The sequence below is a fragment of the Leuciscus leuciscus genome (assembly GCF_965113295.1).
Source record: "Leuciscus leuciscus genome assembly, chromosome: 6".
In the NCBI taxonomy this organism is placed as follows: Eukaryota; Metazoa; Chordata; class Actinopteri; order Cypriniformes; family Leuciscidae; genus Leuciscus; species Leuciscus leuciscus.
This window is the reverse complement of record NC_138730.1, coordinates 18,605,327-18,630,050: the sequence shown is the minus strand read 5'-3', so window position 1 is coordinate 18,630,050 and position 24,724 is coordinate 18,605,327. Positions and strand designations below refer to the sequence as shown.

At 37.5% G+C, this 24,724-nt stretch overlaps 2 protein-coding genes across 5 annotated transcripts in view; one reads left to right on the top strand and one right to left on the bottom strand.

Moving 5' to 3' along the window:
- The first annotated feature begins 2,411 nt into the window (after positions 1-2,411).
- Positions 2,412-10,853, top strand: otol1a (otolin 1a). 3 transcript variants are annotated; one of them, XM_082173802.1, is made up of 5 exons: positions 2,412-4,091; positions 4,203-4,658; positions 4,750-4,839; positions 7,003-7,074; positions 7,676-10,853. In XM_082173802.1, exons 2-5 carry the CDS (start codon positions 4,214-4,216, stop codon positions 8,557-8,559), a joined length of 1,491 nt encoding a protein of 496 aa, XP_082029928.1. In that variant the 5' UTR covers positions 2,412-4,091; positions 4,203-4,213; the 3' UTR covers positions 8,560-10,853. The 3 variants fall into 3 exon arrangements, with proteins under 3 accessions (XP_082029928.1, XP_082029927.1, XP_082029929.1); XM_082173801.1 differs by having other exon boundaries at positions 4,177-4,658; XM_082173803.1 differs by having other exon boundaries at positions 4,158-4,658.
- A 1,046-nt stretch (positions 10,854-11,899) lies between these two features.
- The window catches only part of LOC309501628 (structural maintenance of chromosomes protein 6-like), a 39,817-nt gene continuing 26,992 nt past the window's right edge, over positions 11,900-24,724 (bottom strand). For both annotated transcript variants that reach the window (XM_082173776.1, XM_082173775.1), the window contains exons 15-27: positions 22,799-23,000; positions 21,678-21,792; positions 21,434-21,594; positions 20,600-20,735; positions 20,429-20,509; positions 20,182-20,352; positions 18,440-18,577; positions 18,210-18,355; positions 17,381-17,506; positions 17,059-17,164; positions 16,689-16,841; positions 12,349-12,446; positions 11,900-12,246 (exon numbers count right to left, since the gene is read on the bottom strand). In XM_082173776.1, the coding sequence (XP_082029902.1) occupies positions 12,162-12,246; positions 12,349-12,446; positions 16,689-16,841; positions 17,059-17,164; positions 17,381-17,506; positions 18,210-18,355; positions 18,440-18,577; positions 20,182-20,352; positions 20,429-20,509; positions 20,600-20,735; positions 21,434-21,594; positions 21,678-21,792; positions 22,799-23,000 (1,718 nt within the window). In that variant the 3' untranslated portion in view covers positions 11,900-12,161. The remainder of the gene's footprint in view (positions 12,247-12,348; positions 12,447-16,688; positions 16,842-17,058; positions 17,165-17,380; positions 17,507-18,209; positions 18,356-18,439; positions 18,578-20,181; positions 20,353-20,428; positions 20,510-20,599; positions 20,736-21,433; positions 21,595-21,677; positions 21,793-22,798; positions 23,001-24,724) is intronic.

The following is a 24,724-nucleotide window of genomic DNA, read 5'->3' as shown; positions in this document are numbered from 1 at the left end:
CGATGAAAGATTGTTGTAAACCTGTAAACCAGACAGTTGACGGCACCCATTTACTTCCATAGTATTTTTTTGCTACTATGAAAATCAATGGGTGCCATCAACTGTTTAATTACCAAAATTCTTCAAAATATCTTTTTTTTTGCTCAACAGAAGAAAGAAACTCATTCAAGTTTGAAACAACATGAGGGTGAGTAAATGATGACAGAATTTAAATTTTTGAGGGAACTATCCCTTTAACTCTTTTATTTTACATCATGCCCTGACATGAAGTTGCATGACTTATCCAGTGAAGGATCCGTTTAGGGATGCAGCAAGTAAACATATGTATAAATTGATGCAAAACTGTGATTCAGAAAAGTGCTTAGCATACTGCTGGCCTTCTAGAGGCTGAATAATGGATGCACATCTTATTGATTTCAGTTTCATCATAGAAGTCCAATGGGATTTATTTTGTGGTGCACTAGTACTGGAAGCTTAGTGAGGTAGATCTTTGGTTTGACTAATGGTTTCCATTTTGCCTACCTGGTCATTTAGCACAGGGCATTTGAGCCTCAATATGGCGTATGCAACGAGAGGGTGTGTATCTCAGGCTCAAATAACAACCCACTGCATCCCCCCACACTTCTCATCTCGTTCTCCCAAATGGTGCCCTTGTGTACACAGAAACAGTGTCAGACCAGTCTAATGGGCACTGTAAGTGGAGAGGGTAATGCCTGCTAAAACATTGAACTGTTTGCTAAGGAAAGCATCACTATGAGCTACTACTGTTAGTAATAGTTTGAGATTTTAATAAACCTGTATAGTATTCAATTTCAGTGCATACACTTTTAAAAATAAAGGTTCTTTATTGGCATCTGTGCTTCCATAAAGAACCTTTAACATCTATGGAAACTTTCCATTCCTAAAGTGGAAAAAGTGTCTTTGGATAATTAAAATGTTCTAAGAAAAAAATGGTTGTTTTAAAACGGTTCACTGAATGGTTCTTTGGGGAACCCAAAATGGTTGTTCTGTGTCATTGCTGAGGACCTGTTTTTCCTTTTTACAAAGTCTTGATTTTGTTTTTGTGGTCTACTAGAATAGGGCTTAATGCTTGAATGTTCAAAAAACATTATTTTTCACATAATTGACATTGTTGCAGCACCTCTATTCACAGTCTGTCAGTAACACTCGTTTAGTTCCTGTCTCTATGAAGCCCCTCCTTCTGAAAAGCACAATGTGCTCTGATTGGTCGGCTTGATCAGTGTGTTGTGATTGGTCAATTGCTTTGATCGTGTTTCAGAAATGTCACGCACCTTACCATAACCAAATTTGATTATGGTTGGAAGTTGGAACTAAAACAGCATCTCTTGGAAATGGCGACACTTCTAATGCAACTCAACCAGGTCTCGCCACTTTATTTTTTTAAATGCCTTAAGGGGCGATCCCACTACACATTTCGTTCCATTGACTTCCATTCATAAGCATTCGAATGCATCAGACTGGAAATGCAATGCATGTTCATCCGAAAAGTTTTGTATTTCGCCGCATTAAAAAGTTCAAGTTTGGTGGACTGCGAATTCGTATCACGTGAAGATGTGTGTCGTGTGACCAGTGGAAGATCGATACGTCACCTCTTGCGTGACCTCTTGGCTGAATTAAATGAATACATATTTTTGCAGTAAAGTCAAGTAGATTGCATATATTTACATTTTGAAAGTATTACTATTAGTTTTATGTTGAATTCATGTTTATAAAAAAGACGCAAAATGTGACGTCACATAACAACCGTTACAGTATCTGTATGTAACTGTTGTAAACCTCACTCTCCTGATCTCAAGAGGCGCTCTAGGACTGATGCTGGACGCCCGCCTCCCATGCCAGAGACCAAGGTTCGAATCCTGCTCGGGTCGAGTAGAACTGGTTACACATAGAAATTTTGTGTGTTCAAAGTTTAGTGTGACCGTGAGTTTAGGCAGGAATAATGTAAATGAGGAATATTATGACTTGTTTGTTCCTGGAAGAAAACTCAAGAATACAATGGAGGAGTTTTAGGGAGTTCAGAAACAGTGTGCACTGATAGAGAATAACTCCCTTTGGAGTGACTTTCAGCTTTTTATCTGAAAATGAATTTAAAAACACTTTAAAAAATCTAGTTTAAAACAGTTGGCAAGTTCTTAATAGATTTTGAAAAACTTTTATACTACTTTTAACAAAAATGTTATTTAATTTCTAAAAATGTAATGTAAAAATAATATATTTTTTCTTACACCTTAAATGTGAGTCACATCATAATCATTTTCAAAATAAATACATTTTAAGATAAAACCTGTTTTTTATTCACAAATACTTAAAAATAATTATTTTGGATCATTATAGATTAATATTAAAAATATAAATAATTTATATATATAAAAAAATGTTTTCCATTCCTAATAATTCATATACTGTATATGGGTGGAGTCAAACATGATATGTTACAACCTCCAACACCCCATAACTCCCAAGCTTTGTGGCAGCAAGTTTCTTCCTAAAAGTTTAGATAACGTGTATTGTTGAAGAGTTTGACTATACCCAGATGTCACACCTTGGTCATGAACACGGGCAGGCTTTAATCACACTCCGCTGATCTGACAAACACTGGAGGTGTAATTGAAAAGTTTTCTCCTTGAATGATGTCATTGCATCTGGGAGACATCATATCGCATCGATGTACAAGATGAACATCTTAACTCTGGGGTTACTCTGGTCAGTAACCCCCTGAGATATAAAAGTCACTAGTGCTGGATTTCCTGAAGGAGGGCCACAGAATGACTGCCATGACTTTGTTTCATGGGCCAACGTCTCATTTGCTTTGATTATTTAGCTTCCCTTTGAGCTTCGGCCAAATGGACCAGTTACACAGAATTCAGGCCACATTTCAGTAGAAGGCAGTTTTGACCCAGGGTTTCTTCGTTCAAATTTTGTACGTTTATACTGTTAGGAAGTAGACTGTGTGTCTGATGGAAGGGTTTGAAGGCGTCTAGGATACACGACCATTCGCCCCCCAAGTGTTAGTGTTTTCTCCGCTGAGACCGTTAAAAAATCCCCCAAAAGTCTCTGATTCTCTTTGATCCTTGGGAAAATCATGACTTACTCAACTTTTGTTTCACATTGTGGAACACACAATTTTGCTTCTGAAAGTTTGCAGGAGAACATTGGTGTTCATGGGCTGATATGATCAGTTAAATATTTTATAATATACAATACATAAACATTTGCACTACCATTCAAAGTTTGGGGTCCATAAACATTTTTTTGTGAGAGGAATAAAAAATGTATTCAGCAAGGATGCATAAATTAATCAAAAGTGAGAGCAAATACGTTTATATTGTTAGAAAATATTATTTACACTGTAAAAAAGTTGTAAACTTCAAAACGTCTTTCTACTTCAAAACGTAATGTTTAACTGTGTTACCTGCCGTTTCTTTGTGATTATTTGTGAAATTTACTAGAAGTTTCTGAGTGAAAATAATTTTCAAGTAAATCCTACAGCAAATTATATTAAGTCTAATTCAAGTAAATGCTTTTCTTTTGGACTTTCTAATGATTAAAGAATCCTGAAGAGAAATGTATCTTGTTTTAAACATTGATAATAATAAGAAACCAGCATATAAGAATGATTTCATGATGCTGAAAATTCAGCTTTGTAAATTACAGCTTTGTATTGTAATACACTGTTTTTACTGTATCAAATAAATTCCTGTTGATTCTTAGTCAAATGAAAAATGAAGAGGATACAGACAGGTGTGTGTGTGTGTGTGTGTGTATGCCCATGATGTGTAAACATCTGCACTTTAATTGTCCTTGTGATATAACACAACTAGGGAAACAGATGCATGAGAATGAGGTGGACTGATATGTTACTTTCTAAAGCCATCACATTAGCTTCTCCTCAGGTATCAAATCCTCCGGTCTGTGCCAAGTGTATGTCACCTGCCCATGCTGCAGAAAACACTCTCATTGGCTGGACTAAGGGGGGACGGGGAGGCACAGGTTGTTAAAAGCTAGTGATCTGGATGCAGATTTCTCTTAGAGAAGGGAACGAAGAAGCGGCACTGAAGATCGACGACTGGGTAAGTATTAGCACAACGTTTTTCTTTTAGAAAATGTAAAGACCTAGTTTATCAATGTCCATTTAGTGTCCACTTCTGTCCTCAGTGCATTTAGCTGCTGTTTGTGTGCAGCTATTGGTACAATGCCCAATATTCTCCACCCTGTCATCCTGCTGATGGCCTTGCTGGAACTAACAACAGGGACTCAAGCATCACTATCCAAGACCACACAGTGGCCGCGACTGAAACCCACTAAGAAGCCTCCGCCTCGAGATGAAGGAGGTCCTCCACAGCCGCCCGCCCGCTTGGGGTCCCATTCGATCACTACCACTGTGAGTCCCACCGCTATCGGCGTCACCGAGGAAGTCACAGACTCCATGATGGATGCGTACTCTATTCCCCCCACCGACAGCACCACTTATTCCAGCGATGCTTATTCTGCTGACTACCACACGGAGGCCATGGTTCCTCCTGGGGCGGGCCCTGGGAACTACACGTTGGACTACAACGAATGTTTTTTCAACTTCTGTGAGTGTTGTCCACCAGAGAGAGGTCCTCCAGGACCGGTAGGAGAAAAGGGACTGGCGGGTAAGATGACGAGTGGTAATTGCCTATAGTGGATCGCAATCTGAGTCAAATGAAACATTAAACTAAACATGCACATTTGTAATCTTGCAAGGCATTCCAGGGGAAAAGGGGGAGATGGGACCTTCTGGACCTCCAGGTCACGATGGACTCACTGGTGCTCCAGGGTCACGTGGAGAAAATGGTCAGTATTATAATGTCATGAGCTTGTGTTTAAGTTCAGTATGAGCAAGGGATGATTAAAATAGTTCAGTAAACAAAACGTAAATGTTGAGTACTTAACATTTTAGACAAAACTTTGTCTGTTTTTGCTCTGCCGAACAAAATCGTCCCATAACAAAGCCAAAGCAGAATCAACTGTTGCGTCTCCGAGCAACAAACAGTAGTTCCTTAGGTTCCTTAGTTAACCATTGAACTTGAACGAATTTGGTTGAGTGAACCATTCAATAGATATGTTTCCATTCACCTATTTTTATGCACATTTTGGGATATCGCATAAAAATGGATGGAAACGCCATAATTCGTATGAATTTCTAAAACGTATACGCATCATGGCGTTTCCATCCACCGGCCAATTGAAAACCTGCGTATAAACTACAATGGAAACACAATTACCGAACAAATTCTTTGATGCGCATCAAAAAAGACATGTGACTTTGCGATGGGACGGGACACCTGGACCAAGCAGCGGACGCAGACCGACCTCATTGCACATAATCTGAAATGCTGTTTTGGTCATTCTGAAATGTCTGAGCAAAATCTGTCATGGTTCCAAAGTGGTTCGGTATAATTACCTCCCAGAACTGTCTTGGGTCGCCGTCTGCGATTCCCAAAGAGCAGGCATTCGCCTCCGAAAGCAAGAGACTGTTTATTGCATTTCATCTGCACACTCTGAGGCGCAAGTAATTTATTATATATGAAAATTGGGTTCTCCTACTGTAGTTACTTCCATTTTTCTTTGTGAAATTTAGCGACAGTTTCTAAGAAAGTGACGCTTTTGTTCTTGTCGACTCACTAGATGGAAACAATGCTTTATTTGCAAATGATTTATGCAATATTCCAAGTTTGCGCATAAGTTAAATTCGCAACTTTGGATGGAAACATAGCTTATTACTCATAATACATTAGTTTGTTTCTAAATAAATTAGTGCCTGCGTCTGAAATCGCAACAATTACATACAGTACATTTGACAAGGAATGAACTTTGCAACCATTAAAAATGTATGTTCTGTATAGTATGAACGAAATCAGAATGTCGTGACAATGTGGATGTGAACTTTGGAATCTCAGCAGAAATACGTCATATCTGGGTACTTATCACATTGGCACTGTTTTATGAAAACTACAAATTTGGACACACTACTCATTTCACGTGCTGTTTTACTCCTATTATATAGTAGATCTGTAGGCGTATTTGGATGCAGAGACTGTTTTTGAACTAAAAGGTTGAGGGACTGATTCAATGACCTACTAATTGTGTAACGACAAAGTTCCTTTAAGTGTAATTCTAGTCTTTGGTAATGATCTAACCTGAAAAATCCCCACCACAAATACACACACTGACAGTCTGTCTAGAACACACCAGCACAAACAAGAAGAGTAATACAATCAGTGAAAATTCCCAGTCTAGTTGGACTGTATTTCAGCAACCAAATTCAAGGACTGGAAATAACTGTTGTATCAAAGATATTAGATCTTTTATAAGATATTATAATAATAAGTTTTACATTTAAGATTCCATATAAAGGAGTCAAAAGGAATTTAGCCAAATACTTTTTACACAAGGACCATCATTCTTTTTTTCACATCTTCTAGTTAGTCTATCCAAAGTTATAAACAAACGATTAGGGAAATCATGTTGAATGTGTATACAAATATATTTGTGTTGCGAGGACAAACACCTGAGAAGACCTTGACCTTATCTAAGGAGAATTACATGGAGTTTGTGTGTATTTTTAAGGCTTCTCCTATGTCCATATTAAAAAAAACAATTGCCACGCCTAGATCAAACAGACTGAATCTTTCCCTTTCTTGTAGTCCTGCATGCTCACACAAGTTGGCAAAACCAATTGTTTGTCTTGAAACCGGCAATGCTAGTACCCTGAGATTACACAAAAGGTTGTCTACAAAATTGTGTGTCTAGAGCTCTCTATCTCTGATTCTTCCCTCTTTCTAGCCTGAGCAAGCTGGAGTAACCACTGAAGTTAATAAACACACCAGTGTTCAGGGTTTTTGTTTGCTTGTGAGCCTTGTGTATTCTTAAGGATTGAGATCTATTCAAAATCACTGTGTCGGTAAAGAGTAGACGTGCAAAACATTTGTAGACAGATTTCCTTTCCTCCTTTAGGAGAGAAAGGTGATCCTGGAGTGAGTGGGCTACCTGGGATTCCCGGTGTTACTGGGAAACAAGGAGAGAAAGGTACATTCATTTGTGACAAAAGCTCTAACCCAGTCTTTGATGCACTTTATGATATGCCTATTATGCTGATTTATGGACTGTTCTCAGGAAACTGTGCCATTACTACTACTACTACTACTACTACTACTACTATTATATATATATAGATAGAAGTACTATCAGAATTTAACCAGTTATCAAAGTATAAGAAATGCAAATTAACTGTGACCGGGTTGAAATAATATAGAGCTTTAGGGTTACAAGTAATATCTAACTATTGGTATTTATTTTATATATTTATATATTTTATCATATTCAAAGTCATCAGTCTTTTTTACCACACCTTTCTAACTGATATAGGTTTGTTTTACAGTCTTTCATTACATTTACATTGACCTTATCAAGCTAAATACTTCAACTCTGTAATGGTGAATCCATAATAAGAGCGAAGATAATCCTTCTTTTTTATTACAATGTGTAATTTCTTACCAGGCACACTGAAACTGAGCGATACTATATTCTCTAAATACATTAAAAATGTAAATGTGTTCACCAGTAGCCTTTTAGAACAGTAAAGAATTGGCCTTAAATTTCGAATTCTAGTCTATGTTAATGTGTGCAGGTGAAATGGGCCTCCAAGGAGACAAAGGAGATACCGGTTTACCCGGGCTGAAAGGAGACCCAGGGGACAGGGGAGAGCCCGGCTGGAATGGAACAAAGGGAGAAGTGGGTGAGCCTGGCATACAAGGACTGACTGGCCTCCCCGGACCAGATGGCATCAAGGGGGAGAAGGGTGACAAAGGAGACTGTCCATTTGGAGAGAGAGGGCAGAAAGGCAGTATGGGGGAGCCAGGGCATCAAGGGCCAAAAGGAGACATGGGTGCGCCAGGTCTGAATGGCACAGATGGGCTTCCTGGGGCTAAGGGGCTGAAAGGAGACCCAGGACCCCCAGGTAAGCAGGGAGAGCCTGGTCCTCCAGGACCTCATGGACCACCAGGGCAGAGGGGAATGCCAGGGATGAAAGGCACACGAGGCCTAAAGGGAGCACGAGGTGTTAGGGGATTCAAAGGCCTTCCAGGCGAACCTGCCGTTCAGAAGCGTTCAGCCTTTAGCGTTGGTCTTTTTCCTAGCCGATCATTCCCGCCACCTGGCCTGCCTATCAAGTTTGACAAAGTCATTTACAATGAGGAGGGCCACTGGGACCCCCACGGCAGTAAGTTCAACTGCACTCATGGGGGAGTTTACGTCTTTTCCTACTACATAACCGTGCGTAATCGGCCCCTGCGCGCAGCCCTGGTGGTGAACGGCATTCGGAAACTGCGAACTCGGGACTCCCTTTATGGCCAGGACATTGACCAGGCCTCCAACATGGCAGTGCTTCGCCTATCATCTGGAGACCAGGTATGGCTGGAGACTCTGCGGGACTGGAACGGTGTTTATTCCAGCAGTGAGGACGACAGCACGTTCTCTGGATTCCTGCTCTATGCTGATGCCACCAAGGACTGATGGCCAGGAATCGCACTGACCTCTGGATGAACCATTTTAGACTTTTAGACTTTGTTTTGTAGGGGTGAATTGGAAGACACCTATATTAACTAAATACTTGAGCCCTGAACTTAGATTTGTCTACTAACAGTTAATTGTACAGCCACTAATTATTATGCTACCTGTTTTATCACCAGAACAATCGTTGCTTGATTGTGTTTATTTTTTTTTAATAAGCTGATGATTTGTGGCAGCTATTTGTGTAGGTCGTAACATATTTATACAACTGGCAGCTTATGCAATAAAATAAATTATGCTTTATTTTGGTCTTGCTTTCTTACCTAAAGTTCACACTATGATTTGTAATTTTTTTGTTAATTTCTTTTTAAATAAATACAAGTGTTAGTTTTGTTGATTATAAGTGATATTTTTTTTAACCTATAAAATTAAATCTATATATCAAATAGGCTTTGCATCACAGCCATGATTTCTGATTTGGGTTTCACTTTATTTTGATGGTCCCTTTAACACATTCTGTTGACTATAAGTAACATTGCACCTACATGTCTACTAACTCGCATTAGGGTGTCAGTAGAGTATTAGTAGACTGTTAGGGTTAGAATAACTTGACATGTAGTTGCAAAGTTACTTAAAGTCAGTAGAATGTCTGTTGGAGGAGCATCACAATAAAGAGTTAGCAGACATTAAGCAGACAGTCAACTAATACTCTAATGAGAGTTATTTTACATCTAGTTGCAAAATTACTTATAGTCAACAGAATGTTCAAAAGGGACCATCAAAATAAAATGTTACCGTGATTGTATGTTTGTTGGTCACAGGTCGTATTAGGGGGATGGACATTCTCATTATAGGGAGGATTTGATTGGACAACGATCTGTGTAGTGCATGATGAGTCATTATTTTTGGTTTATTTTTTCCGGAGAAGAAATACTATAAAATGATCAAATGCATGTTTCTGCTAAAAGATAGCTTTGGTAACTATAACGATATAAATATCTGATTAAAGATAACACGCAGACAAAAATTCACAAAGCTCTAATTTTGATTTCACTTTAAATAATTGTTTGGTTACCATGTTTGAACATTAGGGAACAACGAACAATGACTGAGCAATGACCAGGCAACAAAAAATGCAAAATGTTCAGTCGCCAGTTGGCACACCAATCAATCACAAAAACCACAAATGTATTTATCAAGGGGAACCGCCTCAAAGAAACGACAGGATTTAATCAATGACAAGCTGAATCAACAAAGAGGAACTGATCAGTAAAATAAGAGACTCACTGAGAGATAGATGCTTATCGCAACTGAAGTACAAACTCAGATTACCACAGAACTGAATCAGTGCCATTGTGACTGTATCATAAACTGCACTGGGAAACCACAATTCACAGCATTATTTGCATTCTGACCATTCAGAAGACAGAAGTGTGAACAGCCAACCACCATGAAACATGGAGATCATCAGATGATTCACTTCTCACGAGTCGGCACAATTCGCTTCTCTGTTGAAGATTAAGAAATCGGTATGAAAATGATTATAAACACATTTACAAGGCAGGAAGAAACGGCTGCAGCCACACATGTTTGAGAATGCAGCTGAAAGAAATGATGGCTATATTAATGCAACTGAATCAACTGAATTTAAAAGAAAATATGTAAATGTAGTAGTTTTAAAATCTTTATATATTCTAAATGTATCAAATAAACAAACAATTTGCTGAGATAGAGATAAGAGATACAAAGGGTGTGGCTTTACTGCATAAAAAACAATCTTGAAGCCCAAAAAACCCTTGAATTTAGTTTGCTCCATCTAAACTCAACCTTACATGGGGTAGCCATGACATAGTTAACTTTCCCCGTCAGCGTTTGTTTTATAAAGCTGCCAGCCAGCACAAGGATTATTGATCATTTTCAGAAAAAAAAAAAAGAAAAAAAGTCATGGCCCATGAATATTCTGTTGTCAAAAGAAAGAACCTCTGCTTAAAAATAAAATAAATTTGTATCAACACTTGAATGTGGGCAAGTTTCATAAAAAAAAAGCAACATTTTGAATTTGAACAAAAAGCTGAGAAAATCGTATGTGTCAAAAACTACGTCTGGATCAGATTCAGACCGATGATCAAAACACAGATGGAGTAGATCGAGTCCATCAACACCCCTTAAACACAGTCCAATAGCTCGTCATGGGTCCACATTTCATTCTGTAACATTAGGCAGCTTTGATTTATATGCTGTTTAATGTTGATAAACATGTTAGCTCACATGTGCATAAGCAATGCTTCTATGGCTTGCTTCTGCTTCTTCTTCACCAGTGTATTGATCAGGAGATTCAGTACTCTTTCAGAAGTGTAATGGCGCCCCCTACCGTAGAACAGTGAAATACAGAAAGCCGGAGAATCTCGTCAGTGGCAGGGAAAGAGTTAAAGGAACACTCCACCGTTTTTTGAAATAGGGCTTATTCACCTTCTTTCCCACATTTAGATAGGTGGGCAAATGCATTTTTGTCTCAGTGCATGCATTGTTTTAGTTTGACAGGGTCGGCGTGAGCTTAGCTTAGCATAATGAATGGAATCCTTTGTTGCCAGCTAGCATGTCCTGAATAAAAGTGATATAAAAAAAAAAAAAACCCCACCTAATTACTTCTTGTGGCCTGCGTATTCACAACAAGTACAAATAGCGATGCAGATTAACACTAGGCGATTTCCTAGGCAGATATTGACTTATATATTAAGGACTATATTAGGGGGAAGCACAGGCGAAGCACTGCTACTTGGGCGTGATATCTCTGCGCCCAAGTAGCAGTGCTTCGCCTGTGCTTCCCCCTAATATAGTCCCAAGTCAAAATCTGCATAGGAAATCACCTAGTGTTAATCTGCGTCGCTATTTGTACTCGTTGTGAATACGCAGGCCACATTAAGTAATTAGGTGGGGGTTTTTTTATTCTTTATATCACTTTTACTCAGGACATGCTAGCTGGCAACAAAGGATTCCATTCATTATGCTAAGCTAAGCTAAGCTAGCGCCGACCCTGTCAAACTAAAACAATGCATGCACTGAGACAAAAATGCATTTGCCCACCTATCTAAATGTGGGAAAGAGGGTGAATAAGCCCTATTTCAAAAAACGGTGGAGTGTTCCTTTAAGGTAGTTTCATGAAATAGACCACAGTGGTACAATGAATGAACAAAATAAAGTGACAGATGATTGTTTTAATTTCATCAATTTAGAAATTAAAATGTTTCCCATTTGAACAAAAGAAAGTTCAAATAGTAAACATTTTAATTTCTAAATTGATAAAACTAAAACAATGGAAGACTGAAAAAAATGAAGTAAAAAATGACTTATTCAAAAGGTTTATTCAACCAATTAACAACCAATGCAAATAACATTGTAATAACATTTGTATTATAAAACTTAAAAACTATTATTTTTAGAAAAATTTAAAGTGCAGCACTAAACAGAACCTGCAAATGTTGGTCTTAAATAACTAAATTAGTTTATAAATGTACAACTTTGAAAAAGAAAACTGTAAACATGTATAGGTGTAGATGGAACTGTAAAGTGCAGTGGTGTAAACCACAGTTCAGCAGACAGCAGCTTTATTCTGAGTTCCTCTGACTCGACTGGCTACGGTCAGGGTCGTTGAGACGCAGGATGCGGATCATATTGTTTACAGGAAGCGAGCTGGGAAAGGGAAAGCAGAACAGTACGTTATTAAGTGTAAGAATAAGGCAATGTCTTCTAATCCAACTCCAGTTTTACATTAACACCAGAGAAGCGCTTTACCTCATGCTCTGCGGCGTAAGGAAAATGAATTGCCGGTACCGCTGACTGGCAGCGACTTTAAGCATCATATCCATCGATATTCGCCGGTTCACCATATCCTGAGAGACACACACACACACACACTAGAGTGACTGGCTGCACACTCTTCATCATGACTCCAGTCACATGATTCTCATCAGTAGCAATGACAAATGTCTTTTTGTATTCACACAATGCTCTTTAGACTTAATTCAAATTCATTTTGATTTGGATGTAATATCTTTTTAAGCATGACATTAATTCGACATGTTATTGGGTACTTGACGCATCAAGCAGTGACAGCAGAGTCCTTCAGTGTGACATGCAGTTTTTAACGTGCCCCATTATACTTTTTTGAATATTCCCTTTCATGCAGTGTGTAAAATGGCTGTTTGTGAAGGTAAAAGGTCTGCAAAGTTTTAAAGATCGAAGTGCACAACAAAGTTAATGTCTTCAAAAGAAAGAATCGATTCTGAACTGCTGAAACAATCAGCAATTCTGTTACAAACCTAAATTTGCAAAATGCCAGTTTATGGTCTTCATTGGGAACCAAGAACAACGTCTGATTTGATCTGCCCTCAAAAACTGTAGATGAGGCCTAAAATATTTGAGTTAGTCTTCTGGTGATGTTTAAACTAACAGGACTTAAAAACACATGCAAATGATAAACTTTCACTTGATGGTGAAATTTAGCAATTAATCCGCGAACCAGGGTGCAGCTGGCCCGTACAGATCACAGATCAACTACAATCCCGATACTTGACATCGCACATCCTGCGATGTGACTAATGTGGTTGAAACGATATATAATGCAACCCTCGTTTAGAGAGACTGAATCTTAGAACAAACACTTTTTGAGAAATGAGGTGATGTGCAATGTATATTATGAGAAAATACCTTGGATGTATGTAAATCTATTGTAGGAGACCTCCAAAACAAAATTAGGAACCTTTAAAATAGCATAATAGGGGCACTTTAATTCAAAACAACTATAGACTTTTTTTTCTACTGGCATAATTAATATGTATGCACACTTTACTGCCACCTATTAAACTACACTTAATTTTTGTATGTGTAAAAAATAATTTATTAACATTGTAGAAGCTTTTAAATAAACTACAAAAAAAGCTAAATTATGAAGAAATAGTGATCAATTACAGCACCTACCATATACACTGAAGACAAAAATAAAAATAAATAATGCTACTTAAATTTAATTAGTAAATATTACTTAAAGGCCGGAGAATGCGTTTTTCAGCAAGGTGTTATTTTCAACACAGTTGTTTCTGAGAAGAAAAAAAGATTGCCGAAATGTATTTAAACTACCATTCAGAAGTGTGGGTTTGGTAATATTTTTTTTAATGTAGATCTCTCTTATGCTCAATAAAGGTTGCATATATTTGATCGAAAATACAGTAAAAACAATAGTAATATAAAATATTATTACAATTTGAAATAACAGTTTTCAGTTTTAATAAATTCTGAAGTGCAATTTCTTGTGACGGTAAAGCTGAATTTTCAGCATCATTACTCCAGTCTTCAGTGTCACATGATCCTCCAGAAATCATTCTAATATTCTGATTTGGTGCTTATTATTATCAATGTTGGAAACGGAATAATTTTTATATATATATATATTAGGGCTGTCAAAGTTAACGCGTTAATAATGCGTTAACGCAAAATCATATTAACGGCACTAATTTTTTTAACCCGCGATTAACGCAGCGCGTATTTTCTGTTTGACCCGTGGCCCAACCTCTAGTTGGAGAAATGGAGATACACAGTGTTGCCAACTTAGCGACATTGCAGACCCCTTTAGCGATTTTTTACCTTCAACAAAGCGCCCAAACCTTATTTAGTTTCTGAGAATCTACCGGTACTGCTCTCTCAGCACGCGCGCGCACCTCTCGCGCTCTCTCTCTCTCTCTCTCTCGGAGGAGCAGCGCTTTAATTCAGTTAAGCACAGATATTATGTTGCTTCACTAATTTTACAATTATAGCCGAAATCAGAGCACAGATATTGTCTTTATCTTATGTGAATTTGATTTCACCAGACGACGGCTCGATTATCAGAATTGTTGTGCAGATTAACTTAACATCTTGGAAGGGAGAGCTGGTTATTTCTTAATGGGTCGCGTTTCAGTCACCATTTCAAATTCATTCCGTTGTTTGACAACAGAAACAGTAAAATATACCAATGAAAACAATTTTATTGAGAATTTAGCTTCATCAAAATGGGCACAGAGAGAGACAAACTACAATGTAATAATAAATAATAAATGTACATTTATCATTTTCAGAAGAGCTGCCCTGTCATGCAAAATCTAAACATGTTTGTGTTAGTAAATTGCTCAGTGCAAAGAAAGAGAAGTAATGGTAACCTGGTATTTCTTTCTACATGTGTCTAATAGACATGAACAAGTTATTTGAAAAACATCTATGACCTTTGAAACATGTCTCGTCCAGAGGTGGAAGTAACGAATTACAACTACTCACGTTACTGTAATTAAGTCGTTTTTTGGGGTACTTGTACTTTTTTGAGTATATTTTTAAATCTGTAATTGTAATTGTACTCAAGTACATATTAAGCTAAGTAATCTACTTCGCTACTTGTAAAATCACATTTCGTTACTGAGTACAATTTGAATTGATATTCAAATCTTTGAATGGCATTTCGGTAGCCAATAAAAATATTCGATCGTAAACGGACCAATAAAACCCCTGATATTTGGCCTGAATGAAAGCCGCCGCAGTCGCAGCAGGTTTTGAAGAGCTGATCATGAAGGAGGAGAGGAGCTCAGAGTGATTAATGGCTGGACTGAAAGTTTGGAACAACAAACTACATAGTAGTACTGTCAAAATATCTATATTTTGATACATATCAATACTGAAATATCTGTCAATACTCATTTTGGCATATACACCAATACGATAGCTACCAGCTGCGCGTTCTCATTCTCTCATCTCAACGACAGCGAGTTTGACACACCCGCCTCCCCTCAGCGCGGGATTGCAGGTAGGCCTATTACGCATAATTGTATTAATACCTGCAAGTTTCTATGGCATATTTTAATGGCAAATGTCACGAACAATATTATAACGCGAGGGCACATTCATGTAATCGCAGAAAACTGGACGCGAGCTCTCAAATGTAGGCTACGAATGACCTGGACTCGGATATTGAGTGTGCGCTCTCGGACTGTGTGTCATATCATGTGTAAACGCGAATCTCTCCAAGTGGTTCTCACTGCAGACTCAAATGACGTCCAGCTCCAATCTCTCTATGCTCTTGAATTAAACGCTGTCAAAAGTTATGAAAAATCTAGTCTTTTTGCAAATTAAATTCAGTTTGAATTGAAATCAAGCTTCCTTGTGCTGTGTGTGAGCTATTGCAACAGTTCACGTTACCCTATTGTAAAGACAAATACACTGAGTGAATAAATATTAGATTATTGTAATGGTTATTGATCAATGTTTAAATATGTAAACAAAAGCCTAAATTAAAATCTCACCTTATAAAGTGGACGTGTCTCTTCAGAAGACTTGAATTAAACTTTTCCATTCAAATAGATTACTGTTACAATGAGTGTTGTGCTTTTCAATGCTTGAAAATAATGATTGCCTTGACAAAATGGATGGACAAAAATGTAGATATTAAAATATTTAGTATGTAGTAGTTTTCCCGATGGTATTAAAAATTATAGGCTAGGCCTACTGAATATTGACATATTTCAAGGTGTCATATTGAAGTTAGAAATTCCAGTATCCACTAATTAATGTCCTTCGACAATAAGGTAAAAATGTGTTAAAAGTAGCTATTTTCTACATAAATCTATGATTTGGTTGTATATTTTTATCGGTAATGCATTAACTATCGCCAGCTAAAAAGTAATTAGTAACTAGTACTCTGAGTAGTTTTTGAGAAGAGTAATTTGTACTTTTACTTAATTACTTTTTTGACACCAGTACTTTTACTTGTAATTGAGTATTATTTCAGCAATGTAACGGTACTTGTACTTGAGTACAAATTTTCAGTACTCTTTCCACCTCTGGTCTCGTCCTTATGCTCTATATTGACTATGGTTTCAATAATAAACATACATTTGCATAAAGCATCTATATTTATCCATGCCCACGTTGATTAGAGTATTACAAACTTAAAAAGTATTAATTTAAGGTACATTTAGAACAAATAAAAAAATGTGCGATTAAATGCGATTAATCGCGAGTTAACTCATGACAATCATGCGATTAATCGCGCTTAAAAAAATTTATCGATTGACAGCCCTATGTATATATATATGTAATTTAATTTTTTTTACCATATAAACGTCAAACTCATCCAATGCCCGGAACGGAGCTTCGGCTATGGCCCACAGTGATAGGACGAAGCACACGGTAGAAAATGAACGCTCTCCTCCAGACAGAGACCGCATGTCACTCAGAACAGCCTTCCCACCCTCTCCTGGCTGAACCTGAGGAAGAGACCGATGACGATCATCAGGGAAAAGTATTGTCACGGTTTCATGCATAGTAAAATACTGACCCCAAAGACACACTGAGAGCATGGGCCAATTAATAAAATTCAATAATACTAGCCTGCATGAATCTATGTATATTTTATCTGAGTCATCCAGTGCTAATTCATCAAGAAAACAACTACATTCATGATGTTATCATGCAAAGTCTTACTGAGATGGAGAGAGCCTCATTTTTGTGATCAAACGCCATCTTCCCTATGTACCCTCTCTGGGACAGCATGGAGTCAAAGTAATACTTGCAGCGTACAGAGAGATACCTGGAAACACAAAATGCACAAACCTTTGCTGATTTAATAGGAAAAACACATGCAAATTTCACTTGATGATGGTTAAACTGCAAATAATCCGCGAATCACATGTGTGCCGAACCGTGGGGCCGTTCAGTACGGAACAACCACGATCCGTTTAACCTCTACAAATCAGTCAGCAAGAATCAACCAAGAGCCTGTGATGCAGACAAAAGTGAAACTTACATTCGCATTTCAGCGTAGACATTGTGTCTGGTGTTCATGATCTCAGACAACTGGCGGATGAAAGCCTCCAGACCCTTTACCTGTCGGGCGATGTTATTGAAGTTTTCCTTCGCCTCATGGTATTGCCTAGAAGTTTCAATGACCAACAACTTAAGTATTATAACGGTATAACAAATACACCTCACCTGCATTGTATATATGATAAACAATATATGTAGATGCACTTCACAAATATGCAGGCAAAACAACCCTTAAATAAAAGTACTGTGTCAGCACCATAGTACATTCTCAGATAATATCATGTAAAATCTGAATGATTACCATACTCATTTATCATGGTATGAACATAGTAAGCCAACATACTTCAAAGAAAACCCCAACACTATGATGTTACATGTCCAAAAACATGTTTTTGCCTGATACTTTTAGCTACTTTTGTTCATTTTGGTATTTTCTCATAATTTTTTGTATTCCTTTTTAAAAGATTACACACATTTGGAGAAAAAAATGTGTCAACAATCCTAAAATATTTACATTTTGGAAACATCCCTCTTTGAAAATGTAAATTTTTTTATTTCTTATCTGGACATGGATATAATTATTTGATATCTATAGAAAATAGTTTCATATAAGGATTAGTTAATTTTAAGATCTGAGAGGAAATGTGTTTAAATGTCATGCAAATAGTCTCAATGCAACCGATCTTAACCGTTCTAAAAATAGGCTTCTGTTTTCTTCATGTCAAATATGATTTCTTATTTCTTTCTTTGATTGTGAGGTGAAATATCATCCGGTCGCATTCTTTTGACATGTTTTGTGAGATCTGTACCTGACGATAGTGTCTCTGTGTCCTTGTTGGTCCTGCTGTGTGTTAATCTTGTGTTTAAGGCGGCTGATTTCACTGTCCAAACTCTTAGCCGTTCTCCTCACATCCAAGCGGTCAGGGCAGATTTCAGAGGCTTTTGCAATGGATGCCTGTCGAAAAAAACAGATTCAGTCAAACAAACGCTATTCTTTTCAAATCTAATGAATTAGTGTAAGATGTCAATGTTTGGTCACTTGTAACTCCTGCTCCTTGACATTCAGGTTCCTCTTTAGTGTCTCGATCATTTCCACATGAGTTTTGCGTTTGTCTTCATAGTGACTTTTGTGGTGTTTACTCCTCGACACCTCCTCATCGCTGTTGCTCAATTGCTCCTACACAATCACATAAAACAAAACTGGTTACTAGGTTGGATACATTGATATTTAATAAATACTAAAATTTCATTCAGAATTAAGTGAACTTGAGAATCATGAGCCTCATTTTAAAGAGGACTTATTCTGCTTTTTGATAGTTCTAACTTTCTTTAGTGTGTAATGTTGCTGTTTGAGGATGAAAAAGATCTGCAAAGTTACAAAGCACAAAGTCACTCCAAAGGGAGTTATTCTCTGTATTAGGGATGTCAACGATTAATCGACGATCGATTAATTGTCGATAATACATTTAATCGATACAACTTATCGATCATCGATTAAGCAGGTCTTCATGCGCGTGCGCGCTGCTCAACCGCGAAACATGTAAAGCGAGCGCGCCGGAGTTATGTTTGGGACCATTTTACACCTTCATCATGACTATAAGTTTGCGTGTGCATTCGCAGCCTTTTGTTTTGTGCAAATGTAAGTTGTAATACGGTTTATTTTCTGTAGGCCTATCTATATCTGATTGATCTCATATTGGATGCATTTGGTTAAGAATTAACTCTGTTGTAAAGCGTCAGCTTCAGCGCGCGCAGCTCAAACGGCAGTGCACGACTAATAATGACTATTGGGACTGTAATATTACATAACATTATAAAGATTACAATATTGTAATAAAACATTGTGAATTATTTGGGTTTAGTTGCCGTGTCGCGTTGCTCCAGGAAGAGCGCGTCCACAACATGAGTAGTTCTGAATGAATGGCACGTACCTTAGTTCAAGTTCACTTGTGCATGAATTTGCGTCATTTTGTGCAGATATAATTTGTAATATTATGTTTATTTTGAATATATCTGATTAATCTCATATAGATAAATAGTTTCTTTTAGATAAATAACTTGCTAGCAAAGTGCTCCAGTTTAACGGTAGAAGATTCATTCAGCGCGTGCGGTTGTTCCAGGAAGAGCGCGTCCACAACAGTCACACATTCTAAGCGCATATGAGGCGGCGTTGGTGACACGTTGTATTAGTAGTTATATTTGATTATTAAATAATTAATTTAATTATCAATCACATCGAAACATTTTACAATCCTACTAGCCCTTTATTTATATTTAAAACCATTCTAATTGATTTGGTGAGGAACAGCGTTTTGAGCAGCATTTGCAGACCCTGTCATGCTGTCATAGCCACTGCAGCAGACGCATATCGCAGTATTAAGGCTAACGATTAATCGATTAATTGATCGTTAATTTAAACGACGATCGATCATGGGAATTTGTGAAAATTGACATCCCTACTGATCAACACACTGATCCAGCCGACCAATCAGAGCACATTGTGCTTTTCAGAAGGAGGGGCTTCATAGAGACAGGAACTAAACAGAGTGTTACTGACAGACTGTGAAGAGAGGTGCTGCAACAAATCAAATATGTGAAAAATAATGTGGCTTTTTTTTCCTAGTAGACCTCGAAAACAAAATCAAGACTTTCGAAAAGGGACTTGAAGCTTGACATATTTAAACATTAGCTGAGAGGAATCTGGTGGTTAAAAGACGCCCAGAAGCGGCTGGTCAGGAGGAACTAATGATGTTACACACTCTTGAATAAAACTTCTCTGACCTTAATGGGCTCAGCTTCCTCTGCGATGCTGTTAAAAGCTTCCCTCTGCTGCCGGTAGAGCTGCTCAGCCTCCTCATATTCCCTCTTGAGAGTCAGCATCTGCTTCCGCGCTGCTTCAAATTCCACTTGACACGCACTTATCCGGCTGTTGAGCTCCTCCAGTTCCTCCTCCTGAACACAGAGACATAATGAGACTTAGAAATGCACCATCACACTTATCTTCATAATGAGGGAATCTGTTTGTTACCAAAGGTTTCAAGTCCTCAGACTGTGGTTCCTCAACATTCTGCAATTCTGTCAACTCTGCCTGAAGCTTCCGACAAAGTTCCTGTTAGTCAAAATAGACAAAAAAATACATATTAGGCCACATTCAGTCAAACACTAGGATGTGGTCTGTGCACGGCTGGTATTTAGTGACCTGGGCCTTCTTTTGGTCTTCATAGGCTCTGTGAAGATGAATTCGGTTCTGTTTCTCGTCTTCACTAATCTGCTGCATGTCTTGCTGAAAGCGATCCAGATGTGTTCTCTGGGAATGTAAGGCAGACTGCAAATGTCTGCAGAACAAAGAAAAAGGGTTTGATCTATCTTGACAGTTTATAAGTCCATAATAATATCAATTTCAAATTCAAGTCACCATCAAATTAATGAAAAACATCCAAGTAAAATAACAACAAAAATACACACACACACACACACACACACACACACACACACACACACACACACACACACACACACACACACACACACACACACAGATATTAAGTATCAGTGCAAAGTCTTGTTTTAAGAGAATTTTGAAAACAGTTGTGCTGCTTAATATTTTTGTGGAAACCTTGATATATTTTCTCAGGATTCTTTGATGAACAGAAAGAAAATCATTATTTAAAATTGTATTTATAACATTATAAATGTCTTTACTGTAACTTGATCAATTTAATGTGTTCATTTAATCAATTAAATTGTTTCTATGTGCTGTTATCATTATGGAGTGGACTATTCTTTTACATTTAGAAAGTTATTACATTATAGTCATCTTCCTTTGTATGAAAAGGGATTTTCTCTCCAAATGTTTTGATGTAAAAATATCTTTTTACTTTTTTAAAACTACAGTTGTGGGTATCGCCCTGCAGTTTAGTTACATGTAGAAATTTTCATTTAAAGTTAGGGATTTTGAAAGATCAAAGACTAGGATAACCATATGATATGTTTTTAGCCATGCATCTCAAAAATGAGTTGAACGTTTTCAAACCTGATTTCCTCTTCGACATCTTTGCTGAGGTAGAGCGCTCGGTTCTGATCGCAGGAGTAGTAACGGTTATAGTAGACCTGGTCCCCTTCTTGTGTGTAAGCCTCCCTGCAATTGCGTGGTGGATGTCCACTCATCATGACCCTTCTCGCATCTTTAGAGTTCTGTGGAAAAGATGAACAGAGTCCTTCACTTCACAGGATGTGGAAAAGCAGTAAAATGCTCGTGGTCCTCCTCCCAGTCTCACCTTGATGAGCAGAATGGTTTCGATTCCCCTCATGTCGATCAGGCAGTTGGCCACAACTGGATTCTCAATGTCAAGTGCCTGGAGGACTGATGGGTATTCAGGGTGATTGACAGCCCTGAAAAAAAATGAAAAAGATGCAGATATTTCATCCATCTTCACAATCAGACAAGTTTCCTTTTGTACTTTGAAGGACAAACTAGTACTGTCTAAAAACCAGCATGAGATGAAACCAACCCGACAGTGACTACATTTACATGCACCCTCATAATGTGATTATTATGAGATTTAGGCAATATTGCGATTATACTTTACCTCATGTAAACAATACTTTTTTTGCGTATTAAATTAATGTGATTAAGCTCATACTTGTAGTTACCATAATCGTGATAAAATGTGGGATATACAGATTTTAAATCACAGTAATAAACAGGCATTTAAACACTTAAATTTTATCTATTTCATTGACAAAAGTGAGCATGTGCTTGTGACGTACACAGATGACTTTTTCATGTGTAGATTTGTAAACAGCAGTGAAGAAGGCAGAACATTTTTTGTGTGCTGAAGTTCATGTTAACAACATTGCACGACATGAATATAATGCAGTATATTAATAGTCAAATATATTGAAATTAAGACATTTTAGACACGCCCATAGAAATGTGTTTTCTATTTGATGCAAGTAGATTAAACAACTGTATGTGAGTTCATCATTTGTGCTGCGCATTGGGGTAAGTGAATAATGGTGGTAAAAATAACCACAATTCTGTGAATAATCAGAATAATGAAAACCATGTGAACGGGAGTGAAGAGGTTTGCTCTTGACATGTAAGCATCTAACTGTGCTTAAGTTCTTACTCTGATTATTAGAAATAATCACATTACTGGTGCACATGTAGTCATGTTTCCAGGTGACATTAGAAAGAAAAAATTCCTGCAAATATGACCTTTTACAAAACAACTCAAGATGCAAACCAAATGTGGATTTACCAGTATATTAACAGCATTTAATACTGTCAAAACACATTTACAGGAAATTAAAATAAAGCAGAAAAATAAGAATAACAGAAAACATTAGGTAACCATTGCTAAATAAGTTTGCAGGTCAGGTGATCTTCAGCTACCTGCTGCCGACATTGTAGAGCGTGTCAGTAAATGCGCTGACGATGATCTGAGGTCTTCTGCCAGGCGGGAAGCAGCGACTCATGATTTTCTGTAACTCTCTCTCGTCAGCGTAGTTATCGCAACAGAAAGCTAACATCAGAGATTTCAGACAGCTCTCCACTGCAAGACCCAGCTCTGGATCCCGAAGTCGGATGCAGAATCCTAGAAACAAAAGAATTCCATATGACATTGCTTTTCAAAGTATTAGGGGTGACCCCGAATAGTCGAAGATTCGATGCTTCGATAGGAGGAGCCTGATTCGACTACCGAACTCACGGTCGAATCTTCGCAGAGGTGTTATGAAACGAGGATCATGCCACGTTGGCTATATGAGGGCGCTCAATGTCTGATTTCACATAGAACTAGCTTTTATGTCAATACGTTAATATTCAGCCTATTATGATAATGCTGTATATAAAAATGTGCAAAGAAAGAAGCTTTTAATAAATATTTTTTAACGTGCGTGAATAAATCCAAACACCCCGTGACAGATTTGAGTTTCACTTTCAATCCGTGACCGACAGAGGAGCGTCTTCGCGGCAAGGATTTAAATCTTTAACAATGTCTGGGATAAGAAAATCTAAAGAGTGGATGTACACCATCAGAAAGGATATTCTCCAAGGCTGGATTTAGCATCAGGAAAACCATGATCGCTATGTTTCACGCTTAGACTGGGTTTCACGTTAGAATGTATTTTATCCGCGCGCACAATTTGAAAAGACTCCAACGGACAGACAGAGTGAAAGACTTTCAGGATTTGTTCTCTCGATCAGGTACAAGTGATTTCAAAACTTTTCAGCCGGTTCTAATTTTATTTTTGGATGCTGTGAACATTTTTAGCTAAAAAGACTGCCTCTCCAGTTTAGCATTTATTGTTGTTTCTGCAGTTAAAAAGACAAAGTTGAAAATTCTGGATACTATCGTTATTTTAATCATTTCTTTATTTTTATTTTATTTATTAATCTGTCAGGGTTATCTAATCTAACTATTTGTGACTTGTGTTTTGAATGTATGTTCCCCTGCACTTTAGGCATTTTGCACACATTTGCTCCTCATCCTGTGACTTGATTCTGATTTATTTCGTTTTGTATTTTTATTTATTAGAAAGGTATATTCTGTTCTAATTTAATTTAGTAAATTAATTGTTTATTTTTTCGGTGCATCAATGTTGTGCTGTAGGCTGGCCTGCTCGCACAGGTCATTTAGCCGATTTAATTTGATTTGCATGTGAAATGCAAATCTGCAGTGTGGCATTTCTGGAGTTATTTATGTTATTTCTTAGTTTTATTGATCAAAAATGTTTTTATAAATTTTCTTCTTTATCTTTGTGTGATTTTCTGTACATCGCGGCTTTGAAACGTTAAAGCCCCGCCCCCATACACATGATTCAACTATTAGTCGACTATAGGCAAGACATGACGATTCTGATTCGACTATGAAAATCCATAGTCGGGGACAGCCCTACAAAGTATACTCCATTTGATGGTGTGTGTGAGTTTCATCATTGTCTAGTATTTGATCTTTTTCTCTTCAGAAGTTATGATGAATAAAACTGTCTTTATACTAATTTTAACTAGAGTTGCGGTATATTTTGATCATTTCACATAAGCGCGTGTCAACATAGGCATTGGCATGAGCAGGGATTAAAGTGAAAAAAATTCTTCTGACTGAAATTTTTTTTTAGGCCAAGTCATATACCTTTTTAAATAGTCGAGACCAATAGCGTTTTAAGGGGATACGTTTTAAACTGCTTTAATATTGCCAGTAGGCGTATCAGTGAACAGTTGCAAAATCAAATGAATAAATAATAAACAGGTTTTTTCACCTAAGTTAGGGCTGCACGATTATTAGAAAAATCATAATTGCCGATTATTCCCTTCGAATTG